The sequence below is a fragment of the Lissotriton helveticus genome, chromosome 5_1 (assembly GCF_964261635.1).
Source record: "Lissotriton helveticus chromosome 5_1, aLisHel1.1, whole genome shotgun sequence".
Lineage (NCBI taxonomy): Eukaryota > Metazoa > Chordata > Amphibia > Caudata > Salamandridae > Lissotriton > Lissotriton helveticus.
The window spans coordinates 792,389,609-792,411,726 of record NC_136065.1 but is presented as its reverse complement, the minus strand read 5'-3'; the positions used below and the strand labels follow the sequence as shown (position 1 = coordinate 792,411,726).

General features: G+C 46.5%; 1 protein-coding gene across 10 annotated transcripts in view; it reads right to left on the bottom strand.

Annotated features, from left to right (window-relative positions):
• The window catches only part of LOC144754917 (protransforming growth factor alpha-like), a 1,071,904-nt gene that overhangs the window by 508,205 nt on the left and 541,581 nt on the right, over positions 1–22,118 (bottom strand). For all 10 annotated transcript variants that reach the window (XM_078643261.1, XM_078643269.1, XM_078643264.1 and 7 more), the window contains one exon: positions 13,566–13,610. In XM_078643261.1, the coding sequence (XP_078499387.1) occupies positions 13,566–13,610 (45 nt within the window). The remainder of the gene's footprint in view (positions 1–13,565; positions 13,611–22,118) is intronic.

Below are 22,118 nucleotides of genomic sequence, written 5' to 3'. Positions count from 1 at the left end.
GTCGCATAGCTTCATGATTACTAGAGGCACTCGTCAGGGTTGTCCGCTGTCGCCATTGTTATTTGCGCTGGCGACGGAACCTCTGGCGGCGCGCTTGAGACAACGCCACAATGACATGGCCTTGCGATGTAACCTGAGACAAATACTAGTATTGATGTACCCTGATGACATCACTATATATGTGAGAGATCCTCAGGCTAATTTGAATGCTCTCCTTCGAGAATGTATTATTTTTGGTCGGCTATCAGGTGTCCAAATCAACTGGGGGAAGTCCTGTCTTTTTCCGCTGACCGATTCGGTTGTACGCTTCCCCCTAGATTACCCGCTGGAGTGGTGTGCAGATGAGGTACGTTATCTGGGTATAGGGATTACAAGAACAAAGGACGAACTAATGAGACTCAATTATGGAGTGGCAATGGCTCGCATAACTGACAGGGTGGAGCGCTGGATAAAGCTTCCACTCTCCATGGCAGGTAGAGCTTCGTTAATTAAGATGGTGATTCTGCCCCAGCTGCTCTACTTATTTTTAAATATCCCGTACCATCCAGGTCGGCATTTTTTTAAGATGCTCAAAACAGAAATGATAAAGCTGGTCTGGGGAGGAAAACAGGCTAGATTGAAGTGGACTGTCCTGACTAGGCCCTACTACTCTGGGGGGTTTGGTATCCCAAATTTTGAACTCTATTATGTGAGTGCGCAGGCTCATTATCTATAATATTGGATCCGACAGCCCCGGTATATTCCACAGCTGGCAGCCGAGCACTGGCTAGTCCATCCGACCCCAATAGATGGGGCCATATATATGGATGTGCCTGCCCGTGAGCGTACACAGACTACTGTATATGCCACTATCTCGGCGTGGACGCGTATTGTGCAGCTCCTTGGTGCCCCCATGATCTACTCCCCACTCTTGCCACTCACATACCACCCCAACATGCCCCTCTTGCAGGAAACACTTTTTCATAGACTTCAAGAACGCACGTTGCTCAAAACCTGAGGGGACCTGTATGCGAATGGTCAATTCCGGGACTCCGACGATGTTTTTCCAGATCTACAGTGCACTCCCTTAGATACATTCCTGTACATACGGCTTAAACAAGGGATCAGATCACTTCATCCTGATTTTCCGTGTGAACCTCCGACACTCGCACCATTACATTTGCTCCTCCAACAGACAGCGCCTAAACGCTTAGTATCCCTAATATACCGTGTGGTCCAAGCGCAGCGAGAGGTTGAAGCTCCGGCATCCCGCTCACACTGGGGGGAAGATCTGGGATCTCCCATAACAGAAGAGCAATGGGAATATTGCTGCTCACAGACTGAACGGATTTCGTCCAGCAGCAGGTTGCGCATCATTCACAACAAATATTTACATAGACTATATCATACACCAGCTAGACTGCATAGGCTCCATCTTCGTGATTCAGAGAGGTGTGACAGGTGTCAGGCACCCCAGGCAGACTTTCTACACTTGGCCTGGAATTGTCCGGCAGTACATGAATATTGGGGACAGGTTTTTGAAGCTTTGCACCAGATGACCGGTGTGCAATTACAGGTCACACCGCTTTTAGCTATACTGAGCTATGTTAAAAATGTACCCTTGATCCATCGCAGATACGTAGCCATGGCTTTCTTGAAGGCCAAGAGACGTATAGCTTGTCACTGGGGCAGGGAAAGAGCGCCCAAATTCAAGGATTGGCTAAATGAAAAGGTCTACTGTCAGGAACAGGCTGCTGTATATGCTGAATTGCTGCCCAGTGCATCCAGGCCTAGAGACATCTGGTCGCCAATGACGTCCTATTTGACGACGAGGCATGGGGTAGCTAATTGCTCATGAGTGCTTAAAGGTGCATGTTAATTGTTGCTCACATCCACGGACACATGCGCGGATGTGTGTAACAGATGGAGTCAGCTGACTGTTATTGGGTATGGACGCTGGGGTGAGCAGGGACTGGCGGAATATGCGTGTGCTCTTGGCCACTCCCTCCCATTCCGCAAGTATTATTGATGTCGCAAGTAGTGTGTTCATGCTGCACTGGTCACCACTTGCTGTTGTAGGTAGTGGGAATCTGACTGCACCGCCACGTAAGTACCTGTGAAAAGATTTTCTTTTTTTTTTCTTTGTTAAATGCCTGAATCTCCATCGTTATATTGATTGCTGAACGCGGCCGGCCCGAAGCGGTTGTAGGTGGCGGAGGACGGCGAGACCTCTAACACCATGTCTGAGGCTATGATCACAGTAATACCTAAGCCTGGAAAAAGATCCACAGCAATGCGCCTCCTATAGGCCCATTGCCTTGCTGAACCTTGATGCGAAACTGTACTCCTCGATCATCGCCAAACAACTGAATGACCTCATGCTTGCCCTCATACACCGTGACCAGTCCGGTTGGTTTAAGGGTCGCCAAACACATGACAACACCCGTCGAATTATACACTTGATAGAGAAGGCCAACAGACGCCAGATCCCAGCTGTTTTGGTAGTGTTATATGCTGAGAAGGCTTTTGATAGGGTTGATTGGGTCTTTTTATTCCACACAATAACAGCATTCGGCTTTTCCCCTAAATTCCTGAATACGATTCGAGCTAATTATCTCCAGCCACGCTCTAAGGTAACAGTCAATGGGGTACAATCCTCCTCCTTCGTTCACTCTAGAGGCACTAGGCAAGGTTGCCCCCTATTGCCCTTGCTCTTTGCTCTTAGCATTGAACCTTTAGCTCAGGTGGTGAGGGCTAATCCGGGAATCCAGGGCTTGCCATTTACGGGGGAGTCGCACAAAATTTTCCTATTTGCAGACGACGTCCTCCTGTCCCTCTCCGAACCGGATACGTCCCTCCCTCATCTGCAAGCAGAACTTCAGGGCTTTGAGGCGGTAGCGGGCTTTAAAATTAACTTAGATAAATCGTATATTCTCAACCTCACTCTCCCGCAATCGGAAGTCCAGCTGCTCCGGTCTCTAACACCCTTGCCATGGGCTGCCTCCTCCATTCAATACTTGGGGGTTCAGCTGACATCAAGAGTGGAGAAATTGTATGCTGCCAACTTACCCCCCATCCTGACCCGAATCCAAGCAGACCTCACAAGATGGAAACCTCTTTTTCTCTCCTGGCTAGGCCGGATACACGCATTGAAAATGACCCTCCTTCCTAAGCTCCTATATTTATTTCAGGCCTTACCCATAGAATTGGAGGGGGACTTTTTTCGCCGAGTGAACCATCAATCAATCAATCAGTGATTTGTATAGCGCGCTACTCACCCCGAAGGGTCTCAAGGCGCTGGGGGGAGGGGTCCGTTACTGCTCGAAAAGCCAGGTCTTAAGTTGCTTCCTGAAGGAGAGGTGGTTCTGGTCAGCCGTAGGTGGATGGGGAGGGAGTTCCATGTCTTGGCTGTCAGGTAGGAGAAGGATCTTCCTCCAGCGGTGGCTCTGCGAATGCGTGGTACGGCGGCGAGGGCGAGGCTGGCCGATCGTAGCTGGCGGGTGGGTGTGTAGAAAGTGAGGCGGCTGTTGAGGTACTTCGGGCCCATGTCGTGGAGAGCCTTGTGTGCGTGGGTGAGGAGTCTGAACGTGATCCTCTTGTTGACGGGGGGCCAGTGCAGGTCTCTCAGGTGGGTTGAGGTGTGGCTGTGGCGAGGGATGTCCAGGATGAGTCGTGCGGCCATGATCCTGCGCTTTGTCTGGCAAGGGGGACGCACTCGCTTCTCCTCCTTATTACGCCGTCTACGCAGAGAGGGGGGTGTGGGGCTCTCAGACATCCACTTATATTACAAAGCGGCGCAGCTACGAGTCCTGGTAGAATGGTCACAGCAGGAATCTGAAAAACACTGGTTACATATGGACCGCAGTGTGACTGGAAGGACCATATGGGACCTAGTCTGGCGACCCAAAAGCGATAGGCTTAAAAACACATACATCCGCACCCCCACGCGCACCACTTTAAAGGTTTGGGACTCAGTTTCAGGAGACGACAGGTGGACTACATTTCCCTCCCCATTTACACGTCTTCACTTCAACCCGGCATTTACCCCAGCCTTATGTGAGGAACCCTTTGACGCCTGGAGGGAGGGAGGATGCCTTGCCTTGACACACCTATTCCATAACTTTGGCCCTCTCACTTTTGATAATTTGCTAGCGCGATTATGGAATAGGGAACACAGAAAGATACCATTATACCCAACTACTACATTGGGCACTAACACCTCAGGTACGCGAGGCAGCCACGAGTCCCCTCACCAAATTTGAGGCTTTTCTCACCAAGACATCCTCTATGAAGGGGGTGATTTCCTTTATATACAACTTCCTACTCACCACCACACTCTCCCCACGCCCAAGGTATATGCATATGTGGGAAGAGCTCCTCCAGCGCGCAATTACTGACGAAGAATGGGCGCACTTATGGTCCGACATCATGCGATTCAACCACTACACAGAACTTAGCGAAGCTCACTTGAAGCCCATGATGGACTGGTACCTACACCCGTCCAAGCTTCGGCGAATCTTTCCCAATACCTCTGACAGATGCTGGAGGGGGTGGGGTCTACTTGGGGACTTTCAGCATATCTGGTGGAACTGCCCAACTATCCGCCCATTCTGGGAAAAGATTTTGGCACACGTAAAGGACATGTTCGGATACCCCATTCCCACAACTATGGCGGGGGTTCTGCTGGGGCTTCGTGACCCTGCCTTAGAACACCAGACTAGAGCAGATAAAATGGTTATGTGGCTCTGTATAGGAGAACCTAAGATCACTTTAGCAGCCGCCTGGAAGAGGAAAGAAGCGCCAGCTATCTCTCTCTGGCACTCTCGTCTATGGAAATTGCTTAGCCTGGAACGCATGTCTGACATTTTTAGAGACGATTATAAGAATTTTGAGTTCAGGTGGGGTCCCCTGGTCTCCTTTCTATCCCGAGGTCTGCCATCGGCTGTGTGCCCCCTTCCTCCGTTAGGGCCCTTCACCTATTTTAAGTAGAACTCTTGTATTGTAGGTTAATTCAATTCTAGGAATGCTGCAGCCACCACGGTAGGGAAGGAGGGTGGAATCAGGGAAGGGGTTGTATTTTATTTGTTGTTTTTTAAAAATCTTTTTGGTTCTGGTTATGTTCACTCTCGGGGGAGATTGTTGAACTTGGAATATGCATCCATTATGTGTAATGATTCCTCTTGGGAAGCTCGGGACGCTCATTGGCAGACAGGTCCTGGAACACGTCCAGTGTTGTTGTTCGGACTTGATGCCTGGAAGTCTATGCCCTGGACTCCTTTCATGTTAGAAATTGAACACTCCATTTCCCCTAATCTTTGAGAAAGGAGTCGGAAGTGGGCTTGGCAACTTATCTTGTCGACATATTTGTGTGTTCTTCAGGAAAGTTAATCCCCTGCGAGGGAAATTTTGTTAGTGCTGTTCAGACTAATGGCTGGAAAATTCAATAAAAATATTTTTGACAAAAAAACATGAAAATGTGTTGTCCTTGACCCCAAACAAAATGTCCTTGCATCAGGCTATAGGAAATCACACCCCTGGAGGGCGTTACTCTGGTTATGGATGGGGCAGGGTGGGTGCTGGTGTACATGAAATTGGGCAGCATTTCTGGCCTTAGTCCCGCTAAGGCCTGGGCGGTGAACTCAGCTTCGTTCGTGGAGCTTGCGGAGTGCAAATAACTCCGCTCCACATAGTGCAGCAGAATTTTTTCCCGGCTTACGAATGGTACGTTGGCGAGTGCAAGCAGCTGCTAGGGTAGAATTTGTACCCCAGCGGCAGGAAGATCTGCAAGAACGGCAGTTTGCACTGCGGGCCACCACTTGCGGGACTCCGCAGAATTGTTTTGTCACTTTGCGGAGTTCCAGGTAGCGCAACTCCGTGAACTACGCCCATGCCTGCTCGCGACTAGGCAACTGCCTTTGACCTCTCTGCCCATAGCTGGGACACCTGGGCTAAGACACCCTGGCCTTAAATAGCCCTACTAATCAGGTGACCCACTTCGGCCAATAGAAACCCTAGTCCTACCCACTCAACGAAAGTCCTAAGCCCTAGAACCAATAGGACAGCAGCCTCTTACAACCAATCACAGCTCCAGTCCCAGCAGCCAATTAAGACAAAATGTGAGCTAGGGGTGAATTGCTTAACACAGGTCTGAGCACAGATCAAGGGAGCAACTAGAAGGGAAAATCAGGTAGTCACAGGCAATTTGGATATACAACAGATTTTGGACTGCAAAGCCCACAATGCAACAGGTAAAATAAAAAGGTCACGGGCAAATAAAAACTTCACATTTCTCAACAAAACCGGTGAAAAATGATGCAATCACAGGCAGGTAAAAACTTCAAAATTTAAACTGTAACAACCATAAGCAAAACAAGTGGAAATGATGCAATCACGGGTAGAGGAAAATCACTTTTTAAATTTCAGGAAAGAGACAGCACAAGTCTGCCTTCTTACTGCCTCCCGGTCCTTAGTTCACTTCAAATTTGAGTACAGGGAAACTGCAGCTCACAAAATGAAGGTGAATGTTTTGGGGTTCACCCAATAAACCCTTAAGGGGTCTGGGCAGGTGTGAGAGGGGGGTTCAGGGTTGCTTGGGAGCTAGGGAGCTGTCGTAACGTAGCTGCCTGACCCTGTATGTGACAGGACAGGCAGCACAGGAAGGGCGTGGGGAAGGAAGGAAGTGGGTGGAAGGAAGTTTAGTTTGGGGTAGAGTACGAGCAATAAAGACGTGCTCTAACTGACCTCCGGCTCCCGTGTCTTTATTGAAGGGGGAAGCGACACTGGCGACGAGGGTGGGATCCCTGATACTAAATCCCACAACGCTCATACCCTGCCGCTCGTGAGCGGCCGAACACGGCGAGCCTGCAGCTCGCGCTGAGGAGACGCGCGCGAAACAAAAAGGAAAGGCGCGCTCACCGTCTGCCTGCTGCCGCCACTGAAAGCGGAGCCCAAGGACGAGGCGGCCGACCAAGAGAAGCGACCGGTGAAGCACACCGCCTCCGCGCAATACCGGCCCCAGCCACAACGAGCCATAAAAAGGGCGCGAAGACGGAGAAGCCCTTGCGCGACGCGACCAGGCACCAAAAAGAGTGAGTCCTGACAAGAGATGAATGTTGAATGCAGCGGTCACCCTAAATTCATTAATAACCTGCCTACAAGTGCCCTGCAAATATAAACTACAGAATATACCGGGCACCACGTGTCCCAGACGGCGGCCATCTTGGGGTCAGGCACTGCTCATAGCCTCTCATGCACATCATCTGTGTCGGCCATCTTAAGGTCAGGCACCTGGAAGTCTGAAAAAAATAAAATAAAAAAAGGGCGAAGTTAGATAACCACAAGCCCTCTTCCTGAGCATGTCATTACAACCCAGTTCATCCAGTGATTCAGGAGGAACACCAGCAACAGGGCCACCAGCGACACAAGCCCCGCCTACTAACGCCGCTGTAATGAACAACACAGGGCTACAATCAATCATGGGACTGTCATACCTCAGGCCACCAGAGCCACTGGAACTTACCTCGGGCAGCAGCATGGGCCCCAAATGGAAAACCTGGTCCGAAGACTTTGAGGACTACATGACAGGGTCGCAAGTTCAGGACCCCAAACAGAAGTTAATCGCCCTACGCAATCTAATAGGGAAAGACATTGCCCAACTCATCAAGGAGCTGCCTGACGCAGCCACGGCCTCATATGATGACGTTAAAGGAATTCTTGACAGACAATTCTTACACAAGCACAACCTTGATTATGAACGATATACATTCAACCTAGCCACGCAAGAAAAAGATGAACGGATGGGTGACTTCATATTGCGCATTCGACGACTAGCCCGTCACTGCAACTTTGACGACTTCAACACGGAAGACGCACTGCGACTGCGCATAATTGAGGGATGTCAGTCCGAATCACTACGACGACGCTTATTGAAAAAACACTATTCCCTAGCAGAAATTGAAGAAATGACGCGCATAAACGATCAAGCAGAGGATCACGCCAAGAAAATGGAGGGGAACCGATCGGATAAGAAGGAGCAGGCCTTTCGACTTCAAGCTCACAACCACAAGGACCGACAACATCAGGCTGATCGAGGAAAATCGAACAAATCAACTTACCACTACTCATCTCGAAGACCCAGAACTAGTCACAGATCACGGGAAACGCGTCATGTCAAGTCTACCAAACCCAACTCAGCCTGTTACAGATGCGGACAGGACTATCCACATTCAGGCCAATGCCCAGCTATGGGGCAACGTTGCCACCGCTGTGGCAGAGACAATCACTTCGAAAACGTATGTCAAGCCAAGTCGTCGAAACAGAGATCATCACGCTCAAGACAAAGATCCTCCAGAACCCGATCCTCAACACATCACCACGCACGAGCTGTCAAAGAACGGAACAGACACTCGACCAGCTCATCACGGTCCAGTGATCAATCCCTCAGATCACGTCACTCTCGCCGATCGAGATCAACATCCAGTGACTCCACAACACACACGCCTGTGTCTCAAGATAGTGACGAATACATATGCATGGTCTCGGACCCGGATCGTCTACGAAAATACCCAAAACTAGACATCCGAATTGGAAGTCACCCAGCTAAATTTGTCCTAGACTCAGGCGCTTCCCTGAACTACATCTGTGCTCTAGAACATCAAAGTATGAAACCACGTCCTACACTGGAACCTGCAGCAGTGAGAATATTCACATGGATGTCCAGGAAACCATTAACATGCCTAGGTCGGTTTCATACCACCCTCTCATACCGAGACCGAGTGATCCCAGCATACATCCACGTGGTAGAAGGTCCAGATGTGGCCGACTGTTTACTCAGTCTGCCAACAGCAGAACGGCTCAAACTGGTAGAACTTCTCTACATGACTGAAGACACCCCAGACATTGTGGCAAAATTCCCCAACCTCTTCAAAGGACTTGGAAAGCTGAACCATTTTAAGGTCAAATTACACATCGACGACCGAGTCACACCCGTGGCGCAACATCATCGGAAAGTGCCATTCCATCTGCAACAAGCTGTAGATGATGAACTACAAGAACTACTCAAAGCAGACATCATTGAACGCACGTCCGGCCCCACTCCGTGGATATCACCCGTGGTCGTCGTCCCCAAGAAAGGACAAAATAACAAAGTGCGTCTGTGTGTGGACATGCGTGCAGCCAATGTGGCCATTGAACGAGAACGTCACCCTGGGCCACACATCAGTGATATGATCACCCGTCTCAACGGAGCCACCATATTTTCAAAACTGGACCTCAATAAAGGTTATCACCAACTTGAACTCCATGAAAGATCTCGGTATATCACCACATTCACAACTCATCAAGGGCTCTTTCGTTACAAACGTCTAAATTTTGGCATATCATCTGCTGCCGAAATTTTCCAGGAAACCATCAGACGTGTAATCCAAGGAATACCGAACACCTTCAACTACAGTGATGACCTGCTGGTGTATGGCAAGGATCAAACCGAACATGACACTGCCCTTGACAGAGTGTGTCACGCGCTCCTCAATGCAAACCTCACTCTGAACTCAGACAAATGCGAATTTCACAAATCCGACCTGAAATTCTACGGACACATCTTTTCTAAGGATGGCATGACTCCAGACCCCGAAAAGGTATCGGCCTTAGCAGACACTCCAACGCCTCAAGACGTGGGCGACCTTCGCTCGTTTCTGGGCATGGCTAGCTACTGTGCCCGATACATTCATGATTTTGCCACGCTCAGTCACCCATTGCGAGAACTCACTCGCCAAGGACAACCCTTTGAATGGACGGACGCATGTCATCACTCGTTCAAGAAAATCAAGAAGGCTGTCAGCTCTGCGATCAATCTGGCCTACTTTGATGTGAAGAAGCGGACTGAACTCACCGTAGATGCCAGCCCAGTCGGGCTTGGTGCCATTCTTGCCCAATACACTGAGGGCTCTGACCAACGTCACATCATCGCATACGCCAGTCGTAGCCTCACTGACACCGAGACCCGCTACTCTCAACCGGAAAAAGAAAGCCTGGCAGTGGTCTGGGCCTGTGAACACTTTCACCTCTTTGTCTATGGCAAACATTTTACCATCGTCACTGATCACCAGGCTCTCATCACCATATTCGGCAACCCCAAGGCCAAGATGCCCCCACGCATTGAGCGGTGGGGCCTCCGTCTGCAGGACTACATCTACACCATCGTCCACAGGCCCGGGAAATCAGACAATCCTGCCGACTATATGTCACGACATCCCAAGGCATCTGTTACTGTTCCACCATCGATCGCTGAAGACTATTTGCACTTTGTCATCGACGCAGCGTGTCCTCCCACGGTCCCGCTTGCCGCAATCCAAGAAGCATCCGCCCAAGACCCTGTTATTCAGGCTGTGTCTGCACGCATCCGCGACTGCTCTTGGCGCCACGTGCCAAATGACCAAAGTTCACTCTCTCGGGAACTCCTCGCCTTCCGACATGTCCAAGATGAACTTTCCATTAGCAGTGACGGTCTCATTCTGAGAGGGGGGAGGATCGTCATTCCCCAGAAATTGAGACAAGGAGTCATCAACCTTGCCCATGAAGGCCACCGAGGGACAAGTGCTACCAAGAAAGCGCTAAGGGAACGCGTCTGGTTTCCGACATTAGACCAAATGGTGGAAGACACCCTCAAGGACTGCACATCATGCCAACTAGTAAGCCGAGATGAACCACCAGCTCCGCTACAGATGTCAGAACTACCCGAAGGAGTGTGGCAACAAGTGGCCGTAGACTTCTTTGGACCCTTGAAATCAAGTCAATACATCCTTGTCATCATGGATGAATATTCCAGATTTCCATTTGCTCACCTCATACCCTCCACCAGAGCGTCCGCAGTAATACCAATACTTGATGAAACATTCGCAGCATGGGGCATCCCTCTGCGCGTCAAGTCAGACAATGGGCCTCCATTCAACAGCCATGAATTTGCTAATTTTGCAACCCATCTTGACTTCAAGCATCAAAGGATCACACCACTATGGCCACAAGCCAATGGCATGGTGGAAAGATTTATGGGAACACTAAAGAAAGCAGTCCAACAAGCAGAACTGGCTCACAAAGACATTCAACAAGCACTGAATGAAGTACTGAGGGCATACCGCACCACGCCCCACAACACCACAGATCAATGTCCAGCTACTCTCATGCTAGGGAGAGCTCCACGCACCCGACTGCCCACCATGGTCAGTGCGAGCCAGTCTCGACCTCCAAACGTCGATCATGAAACACTAGTCAACATTGATCAAGAAAAGAAACTGAAAATGAAGACATATGCTGATCAGCACAGGCATGCCAAGCACACCGATATCAGAGAAGGAGACTGGGTGGTAGTTCGACGAGATCGAGGAACAAAAGCAGACAGTCGCTACCTTGCCCATCCACTAAAGGTCAGCCGCCGGAAAGGAACTATGATTACGGCTCAAGGCAATCATAAAAAGATCACACGAAATGTATCACACTTCAAGAAGTGCAATCCACCTGGAACAAACGACCATCACCCTTGGGAATCATCCACTGACTCTGAAAGCAGAAGCAGAAGCAGTGAGTGCGGCTCATCCAGCCCAGCAAGTCAGGATCATCCTGCACATCACCGACACACCCCAGAGAGATCTGAGAGACCCCCGACGACAAACTCGACGGCCGGAACGTCTCATCGAGATAATCTAAGATACAGTAAGACTTTGTACAAAAGGGGGAGATGTCGTAACGTAGCTGCCTGACCCTGTATGTGACAGGACAGGCAGCACAGGAAGGGCGTGGGGAAGGAAGGAAGTGGGTGGAAGGAAGTTTAGTTTGGGGTAGAGTACGAGCAATAAAGACGTGCTCTAACTGACCTCCGGCTCCCGTGTCTTTATTGAAGGGGGAAGCGACAGGAGCCAATCAGCATGCTTAGGCTGCAGGCCAGAGGGCTGAAAGCTGCTCCTCAATTCAGAAGCTCCTAGGATACAGACAGACTCATCTACACTCTGGAGTTCTGCAGGTCAGGTCCTAACAAACTTTGCCCTCTAACAATACTGTTTTTCCAAAACTTTACTCACACTCCTAACCAAAATAAGTGCAGAATCCTTTAACCCCTTGCATGCTGATGACGGAACCGCTCCGTCATCAGCTGCGGGTGCGCTGTGCTGATGACGGAGCGGTTCCGTCATGGCCCGCCCCGCTCGATAGAACGCTCATGTGCGGCGCGAATTCCGCGCCTGCGCTGAGGGTTCTATTGAGCGGGGCGGGCCATGACGGAACCGCTCCGTCACCAGCATAGCTCAACCGACGCTGGTGACGGAGCCGTTCCGTCACCAGCATGCGGCCGCCCCGCCCCCTTAGCACTGCGGCGGAATAGCCGCCGCATTGAAGGGGTTAAAGACACAGCTTAAGCAACCAACATCAGATTGCTGCAGTCTCAGAGCACCTCTTGGTCAGTCTCTGATGTATAATATTTCTGTTGCTAAGCCACACAAACACAGGCAAAACAGTGAATGCATTGATAGGGCATTCGAGAGAGCACCACCTAGCCTGTGATATAAATCAGTGAATAATCTGAGTGCGTAGATTGATGATTAATTCAAACTGATACAGATGTATCGATAGAGGTATCAGCTAGCACGAAAATAATTTGCCCCTCACCTCACAGGACGTAACATTTCTAGTTTATTCTTTGAACTATCTAGTGACTGCCTTTTAAAACGAGATGTTCTCAAAAGTCTGGTGCACAAGGCACTCTGTGGTCAGGCTTATTATTTTGAGCAAAACAGTTCATATTTTACTTGCCTATCAAACTTTTGAAATCAAACCAGCTAGTGTTTTTGTTCCTTCATTTACATCATGCCTACGGAACTCCCTCTCTTCATTGTTGTGAGGGATTACCCCACCTCTCTATTCTGCAAGTTGCTCAAAATGGATTTTCAAATAATTTTTGGACTAAGATTTCCATTTAGTTCTGGCACCTGCTTCTCTGCACTGCAGAAAAACAATTAGCAAACTTGTATAATTTACTGTAACATAAAATCTCTCAAAAATAAACCGGATATGTGAACAAGAAAACTGGCAGCTGTTCACATTGGTAGTAAAACGTCCCCAACAATCTAACAGAAATTAATGGGGAAAACAGTTGTGGGGCTAAAATAGTTGCAAGGAACCTATTCCAGCGACTCACATAGTACTAATCGAGGAGAAGCAATTGGTATAATGAGTCACTGAAATTAAGTTTAGTGTAAGGCTCAGTATAGGACTCAGAGCGGCCAATGGAATAAAAATGAATCATTTGTCATGACAATTTTGCCATAACAATCTACTTTTCTCCCTTAGTATGGGAAGACTCCATTATGCAGAACCTCACAGCACACATAATTATCCACATGATAAAATGAGGCTTTGGCATTAGAGGAGAAAGTTCTTTAAGTTGTGCTAGAAATTAGAGTGTTATACTATTCAGATGCAACAAATAAACTATTGATCCTGTACTATGCTTTTCATTGGTTAACATTCATTGATGGAAATAAAACTAAAAAAACACGCTAACAACTTCATAGTGTTTACGAAGTGTTTGGAATACTTACAATTTGATTCAGTGCTGACGTTCTGGCCAACACAAAATGATAAACCTATTCAACAAAAAAAAGGTTGGTAAGAATCCTTCAGAAACAACTCAAAATCTTACTCACTATGCGTGGAAAGCATGTAACCTCCACTTTAGGAATCTTTTGTGTTTATCCATTTAGGCACAGTTTAAAGATGGCATTGGGACAGATCCACATGGATACTGGAATCATGTCTAAAATCTTCATGTGTTAACTTTCCACCAAATTTTGCCAACATGTCTAACTTTAAGATTCATACAACCCCCTCCCCCAAAAGAACCACACACAGGGAGATTCCTTCAAATTAAAGATATACAACGGTATGCCTAACACCTAATCAATGGACTTACCACAGATAGTCAATGTGACAGTTCATTGGTGCAGGTGCAGAAACCTCCATCTAGAAAATTCTCTGTATGTTTTTCATACAGTGTCTTACACACAAATGTTTGGGAAATATGGACAAATGACAGGTTTCATCACCTTTCCAATGGCTACAGAGTACCCTTCCCTTGAGAACACAGTTTTCCACCACTAGCAACAAAGCTAGCACTGCGGGTAAATCACCAAAATGATAGATTTTTCAGTGCACTTAGGGACTGATGTAATAAAAGAGTGGTCTCAATAATGCAAGATCTTTTTCTGATAAGGGAACCCAGAAGGGGGAAGCATAATGTCCCAAGAGTATGGTTGGAAAGTCCAGAACTAAGTTTATGTTGAAAATACAGTTGAGGTGGTTTGTCATATCCCAAAATGGAGTAAGCTTCTTACATATGAGACACATTTTCGAAATCCCCAGGAGCTTGATTACAGGTCATTTTACTAATAGTATTTTTGCTTATTTGTAAAATTAAATTCACGACCCAGATGAATGATGGCCTATATTCAAACATGTATATCCTTGTTATTCATTCAAATTAGATAGTGCTAACAGTCACTATATATGATCAAGAACAAAAAGAGCAGAAAAACGGGTGTATACAGAAAAATATATATTCTTTATGTATTATTTAATAAGTAGGGTACTAGAAAGTATATCAACAATGTTACAAGAAGTCAATGATACAGAAACAAAACAACTCCACCGTAACAGTTGTATGCGCTTTTCTTCTTTGTAGTAATAGATACAAAGTAGTGAGAGAAAAAGCGTTGGTCGACGTTTCGGTCTCTAGAAATTGATTGCCGAGACCATCTTCTGGACAAAACGAAAATATACTGGTTGACCCCTTTATAATGTGCAGAATGATCGGTGATTCCAACAGATGAAAATAAATTCACAATTGGTCGTAAATCTTTCAATAAATGTGAAGCAGTGCTAGAGTGTGTAGGGATCACTATCTTCAAGGTGAATAGATTCAAGCGTCTTTATTTTATTAGAAGCAGCTCCTCGTGTCTATCATAAATGTTGCAGAAGGTCTATGAACCTCTGTTTGGGGCCCAACACTGTCAATAGCACAAAGTGGCCATATGTTAAAGTGATGCTGACACTCTAATAGATGTTTTCCACTTTGAATTCTCACAGCTCTGCCCAGAAGAGAAACGTTTTCCTTTCAAACTGATTTGCCTGATGCTGTTCTATTCACTTTAATCCTGAATGTGAATTCCTGCTTGCATACAATAATATTGTATTTTTTGCACACAAACGAAATGGATGTGTTCCTAAAAAGCAGGGAATACATACATGAAATAAATGCACATTTGAATCTTTCATTAAGGATAAAAGCATATTTGCAAATTAATTTGACAGAGTGCCTGTGTCAACCAGGGAGACCTTGAGGACAAATAGCTGGGCTTTCAGAAACTTGATCCGAAACACGACTTGCTCATGATATAAATGTCTTATTTTATGAGTGCTTAAGTTCATCGTGTTTTGTGGCTTGGAGATAACACATGCACAAATCTAGTCAGGCTCAAATGCTATTGAAGTCAAATCGTTTTCCATCAACAAGCACATTTTCAATGTCACTTCACATTGTGACATGAATGGAAACGAACAGCTGTGTTAAGAGATATATTGTTTGCATTAAGAGATATATTGTGTGCAACTACTGATTACAGAATACGCAGCCCTTCATGTGTGCGGTCTGTGTGCAGACACACATTAATAGCATATCTAGTTTTAAAAGCCACCATATTTTTCGTATTTTACACTGGCAGTGAGCTGCTCTTTAAGCAGGAGATTCCCATGCCACGGACACTGCCCCCAGCCCTTACAGTGTATCTGAAATGGCAACATGGAATTTTTTACTTTTACTAGAAGGCACCATAGTTGTCACCTTTTACAGTGGCAGTGGGTTGCACGTCAAGCAGCCTTTGCTATTCCGTTAATACTGCCCCAGCCATTCCAGACTTTCCAACTCACAATCCACCTACACATAATACCAGTACACTCAAAATCACATAATTACTATCCATATAATGCTACTGCACACTATGTCACATAATTCCACTCCACACATACACTCCACACCACACATTTACCCATCACACAATTCCACAACTAACAATTTCAACCCAACCTACATAATTCCACACTACATACATGTACGGGGACACCACCACATCAATCGGGGACACCACCACATCACTCGGGGACACCACCACATCACTCAGGGACACCATCATATCACTCGGGGACACCACCACTCATCACTCGGGGACACAACCACATCACTCGGGGACACCACCACATCACTCAGGGGCACCACTCAGGGGCACCACCACATCACTCAGGGACACCACCACATCACTCAGGGACACCACCACATCACTCAGGGACACCACCACATCACTCAGGGGCACCACCACATCACTCAGGGACACCACAACATCACTTGGGGACACCACCACATCACTCAGGGACACCACCACATCACTCGGGGACACCACCATATCACTCTGGGACACCACCACATCACTCAGCCCAACCACATCATCACTCAGCTCCACAACAGCACTGTCCTTGCTTGCTACCACCAAGCATTGCCATAGCCAATAGGACTCGCATTAGGAAAGTGTAAGTGTTGTGTCCTAAGTGGAAAGACAACAGGAGCCAGGATGTATGTTCAAGACTTGTTTATTCAGTCTTCAGATCAAGTTACATCTCTCTGTACTCCTGCCAGCCTAGTGTGGTACCAGCCCCACCAGGAGCAGCCTCCCTAGCTGCTCAGCCCATCTCCAGCTGCCACTTTCATCCCACTCAGTCACCCAGGCATTCCACGCATCACAGGCACACCAACATTCTAATACCAAGACACACTCTGGCTGAGCAGCTAGAGGTAGCAGGGCTAGAGTACATATTAAACTAATATGTAGAATACAACATTATCCCTTTTTCCTTAAACAAAACAAAAGGAAACTAGAGGACATGTCCAATACGATTAACATTTCGAATTACAAAGATACAGCGAATGAACCAAGCATCAAAGAAGATGGAATCATTAATGCAGGAGAAAATCAATAATAGTATCAATCTCAAATCTCTTGGATGCAAGAATGACAACAAAACATCACAAAAGAAAAACATTCTGTAAAGGAAGGATGGTTAAGATAAAAACAATTTAGCAAAATCCCCCATCCCCCATAAAAGAGAATTATTTTAACATATGTCAATACATAGCATTATGTTTCATATACACTGTGACATACAACACTATGTCCCAAAAGGTTGAAAGAAACCACAACCCCAATGCCCAAAAGCATAACAAAGAATAGTGTTAAAGGTAGAATAACCTACAACTCCATCCAATGTGTAGAGAAAACCAAAAAGAATGGGTCGTCACCCAAATAACCAACCATAAAGGAACGTACAAATGTACTGTGCACAACTGTATCAGGGATTAAATCCCACAACCAACACCTAGGTACATATTACTAGAAACTAACACATGACCCAACCCCCCTGGTGGAAGTTACGTACTCCAGAGTAAGAGTAACACACAGTCCCATGGAAAAGCATAAACATGGATCTAATATGGGAACTCACCCATTTACCAACCCCTTGAAGAGGTTACATACCCCCAGGAAGGAGTGACTAACATTTAAAATTATAGGAGCAATTCAGCCCACAACAAGTGAAGTGAAGTGAAGTGAAAATGCACTTATATAGCGCGCTACCACTCCAAGGAGTATCTTGGCGCTTCGAAACCTTATTGCAGTATGCAGCAGAGGATCCATGGTGAAGCTAGCAGTTCTGTGGGAGGGATCAGATTAATGCTAAGCATCCTGAGTCTGATAAGGAATATATCCATGTTTTTAATAGTTTTCTGAAAATTTGCTCTGTTGCAGATTGACGCAAGGATGGAGGCAATTTGTTCCATGTCTTGGCGCCAATGACTGCTATGGATTTTCCTCCTCTGGTCATCATCCTAAACCTGGGAACATGAAGCAGATTAGCAGTGGATGACCTGAGTGCCCTTGATGGATGGTATGGTCTAAAGTACTTACGCAGATACAGTGGGCCTTGATGGTGGAAAGCTCTGTATCTAATGGTGAGAACCTTAAACAGGATGCGCTTATGTACTGGGAGCCAGTGCAAGGCATCCAAGGCTGCCGAGGCCGAAGACTTTCTAGGCAGTCTAAGGACTAACCTGGCTGCTGCGTGCTGGACCATTTGAAGTCTATGCAGGGCTGATTTACTTAGCCCTGCATACAGACTGTTGCAGTAATCCAGCCTGGATGTTATTAATGCTACGGCAACCGTGCGTCTGGCACTTAAAGGAAGAAGGTCAAAAAACCTTCTAAGACCTCTAATGATATTAAAGCAGACCCCTGCTACTTCTTTGGCTTGTTGGTTGAAAGACAAGGTACTATCGAATTTAATGCCCAAGTTTCGTACTGTATTAATAGTTTTTGGGGGGGCTTCTACTTTTTCTGGCCACCAATCTTGTGGACAAAAACAGTTGTTAAGACCAAAAGGCACAATCTCTGTTTTAGCAGAATTACATTTTAAGTGGTTGTGTGTCATCCACTCGAAAGTTGCTGCCAAGCATTCTTTTAATGTGGTTTCCGCGTTAGATTGTTTTTTGTCTAGTGTTAGGACCAACTGAGTGTCATCCGCATAGGCAATTGTGCTGATGTTAAATGAAGAAATTAGTTTTTGCAGGGGGACCATATAAACGTTAAACAAAGTGGGGCTCAAACTTGAGCCCTATGGAACCCCTGTTATCATAGTTTTTTCTTCAGAGCAGAAATTACCCAGCATAACGATCTGACGCCTGTGCGCCAGGTAGTTTTTAAACCATTCGAACACGGTTCCTGCTATGCCTGCCGTAGCAAGGCGATGTAAAAGGATAGCATGGGAAACCGTGTTGAATGCGGCAGAGAGATCTAATAGGATCAGGACAGCCAGCTTTCCCTGATCCAGTGCAGCACGGATGGTTTCAGTGGATGACAGGAGTGCTGATTCGGTGGAGTGGTGGGTCCAGAAGCCTGCTTGACATGGATGCAAAATTTCATTTTCGTCCAGAAATGCTGTCAGTTGTTTATTGACAAATGTTTCTGTGATTTTACAGATGGCGGGAAGAAAGGAAATGGGACGTAAATTGCATAGAGTTGTAGGGTCCTGTATAGCCTTTTTTTGCAGTGGTCTCACTGCTGCCACATTCCATTTTAGGGGAATCTCCCCTGATTAGAGGGACGAGTTAATGATGGAATTTATGCAGGGATTGACCTCTTGGATTATAGATTTAAGCAATACAGGTGGGCAAGGGTAGAAAGGCGATCCTGATTTAAGGGCAGATATTCCCTGAAGGGAATCTTCTAAACTAATATGTCTGAAGCTTTCCCATCTGGGTTGATGCAGGTTCAAGTCCATTTCAACCTCAAGCTTTTCTTTCTCAAATTGGGGAAAGTCTTTAGTGAGAATGTCTATTTTTTGGGTGAAATAGTTGGCTATATCATTACACAGAGTCTGGGAGGGAGGGATCTTTTGGATTAGAGTTTTGGGCTTAGTGAAGCTATTCACAATTTTAAATATTTCTTTTTGTTTGTTGTTTGATGCTTCAATGCGGGCGGTAAAGTATTTAATTTTTGCAGTTTTAACAGAGGCGTGATATGATCTCTTAGCACTCTTATATATCTCTTTTGCTTTATTTTCATAACCCCGTCGCTATTTTCGCTCTAAAAGTCTAAGTTCCCCCAGTTGTTCTTTAAGTTTGCTTAAGTACCAGGGAGCAGATGTTTCCCTTTTCCCTCTGGTGCCAGTTCTATCTGGGATTCTGATCTTATTCCCAATCTCTGTCACCCAACTCTCAAATCTCTGGTAGTCCGTTGTGGTGTTCCCTGAGAGAGTTGGTTTACTCTCCTTGGCCCATCTACCTAGGTCAGGGTGCTCCACAATTTTCCCCCAACTTGGTAGGGTTCTTCCCTTATTATCTGCCTCTTTAGAAGTCATCTCATTCCCCTTTAATGCAATGTTAAATTCAATTTAGAAATGATCCGTCCACACTTGTGGTGCGGGGCTTTTAACAGTCATTTCATCCAGGTTAGAGCCAATGCAATCGAGGGTATGTCCTGCCTCGTGGGTTGCTTCTAACGTCCTTAGCATAAGTCCCAACACCTGTAGCGTTTCTTTGAAACTGGAGGCGTACAGATCATTCGAATCTTCCAAATGGAGATTTAAATCTCCTAAGAGGGTGAAATTAGCATACCTAAGGGTCAGATCACCTAGCACTTCCCCTACACTGGCAAGAAACTGCGTGGGATGGCCAGGAGGGCGGTATACCAATGCTCCCGAGAAGGTAAAGGTGTTGTGCACTTGTACGCAGAAGTTCAGGCTCTCAGCTCCTCTAATATCTGGAAGCTTCCTGACTAAGCATTTCATAGTGTCTCTATGTATAATGGCCAATCCGCCACCACGCTGTTCTGTACGATCTTGTCTACAGATGGCAAACCCAGGAGGTAGGGCGCATACTATGTCTGGATTAGACCACTCACGAAGCCATGTTTCTGTAATAAATAGGCAGTCATGCTTATTTTCAATGATCAGGTCAAATATGTGGAGAGAATTTTTACACATCGATCGTGCATTAATCAGACCACACTTCATATATTTGGGTGTTTCTTTGTTATTAATAAAATGATGGGGTTCCAAAGTGTGTCTACAGGCCGGACAGCTTATTGGACCCACCCAGTTATCTACATTAAGTACATGTTCACAGTTACTATTTGCAGTTATATTCAACGCTAAAATATCCCTTCTAGATAAAGTCGTCACCTGAGCATGATGGGTGGCCCTAGGCCCGTCCTCGGCACGGACGAGCGCAGACGGGCTAGACTCAGGCTCGACTCCGGCGCGACATTGGCGCGCCCGCTGCTCGCGTTTGCTGCGCGAAGCGGTGGCCATCTTTCTTTGAAGTCCCTTCTACAGCTCAAGAGCGCTGGGACTTGTAGTTCCACACAGGAATTGTGAGGGGGCTGGTCCCGCGTCACCGGCCACAGTACCTAATCGTCTGTGAGCTCGGAGGGACACGCTTAAGTAATACAATATGTGGATTTAAGGCAGTGGGCTGAGATAAAATTCACAATCTCAGCCCAACAATCCCACATGTAAAGGATCTAAGTGATAACCACCTACGTGGAATAAAGGAAAACACATCCTCAACAAATCATACACCTGTGGCATCACAACAAAGAACAATAGGAAGCTATACAGTAAATTATTCCATTTGCTGTCAACCAAATAAGCCTGACCCCGGTTAGCATTGAGTGACTAAAATAATGCATAAATAAACATGCAATACTACTATGCACCCCATTAATGGCATAAATGATCAACACAACCCTAAAACTTTAGACGCAACACGGAAGAGGAAGACTAAAATGAGCAACACCATGTTCAAAAACAGTTAAGCATAACAGGCAATAGGAATGGATTACCACAGGACTGTGAGGGTGAGAAAATGTCACTAGATGGCAGTGTAACATAGAACACATATTTAACTAAGCTACACTTCTTCGAGAAAAGCATTGTACCACCACGACTATTTCTGAATAGAATATTCTTACTGCCGTAATTACTACACCACAGTATCTTCCAAAGACACGCTGTGCACATCGTTTCCTAAGAGTTGCTTAATATCAAATTCATAGTTCACATCCTTACTATATTGAAATACCAGTTTGCATCCTCACTGCAATGTCGTTTTTCTGCATCTTTTCCATCACAGCCTCTCTCTTCTTTTCAAACAAAAATAATAGACACAGATAACGTCACTTCCTCCTTGCCGCAGTCCTACTTTACTCTCACTGCTGCAAAGACGTGAGAAAGCGCACAAATGACGCATCGCCGCTTCGCTGAATCACCAAGTACATTCTACGACGTCATCATTCGCTTGCTGATCTGGACGGAGGAAGATCACCTTCAACGGACATGAGCGAGCACAATGCAAGGCCAGGGACCAACCGTCACCACAGAGCTTCGCGCAGCGCGTTTCCACAAGAAGCAGTTGGACCCTCCCGCTAACCTCCTCACCTTAAGAAAGGTACCTTTAAATTGATTTTCTGCCGCTGGGGAAATCAATGACTTTCCCT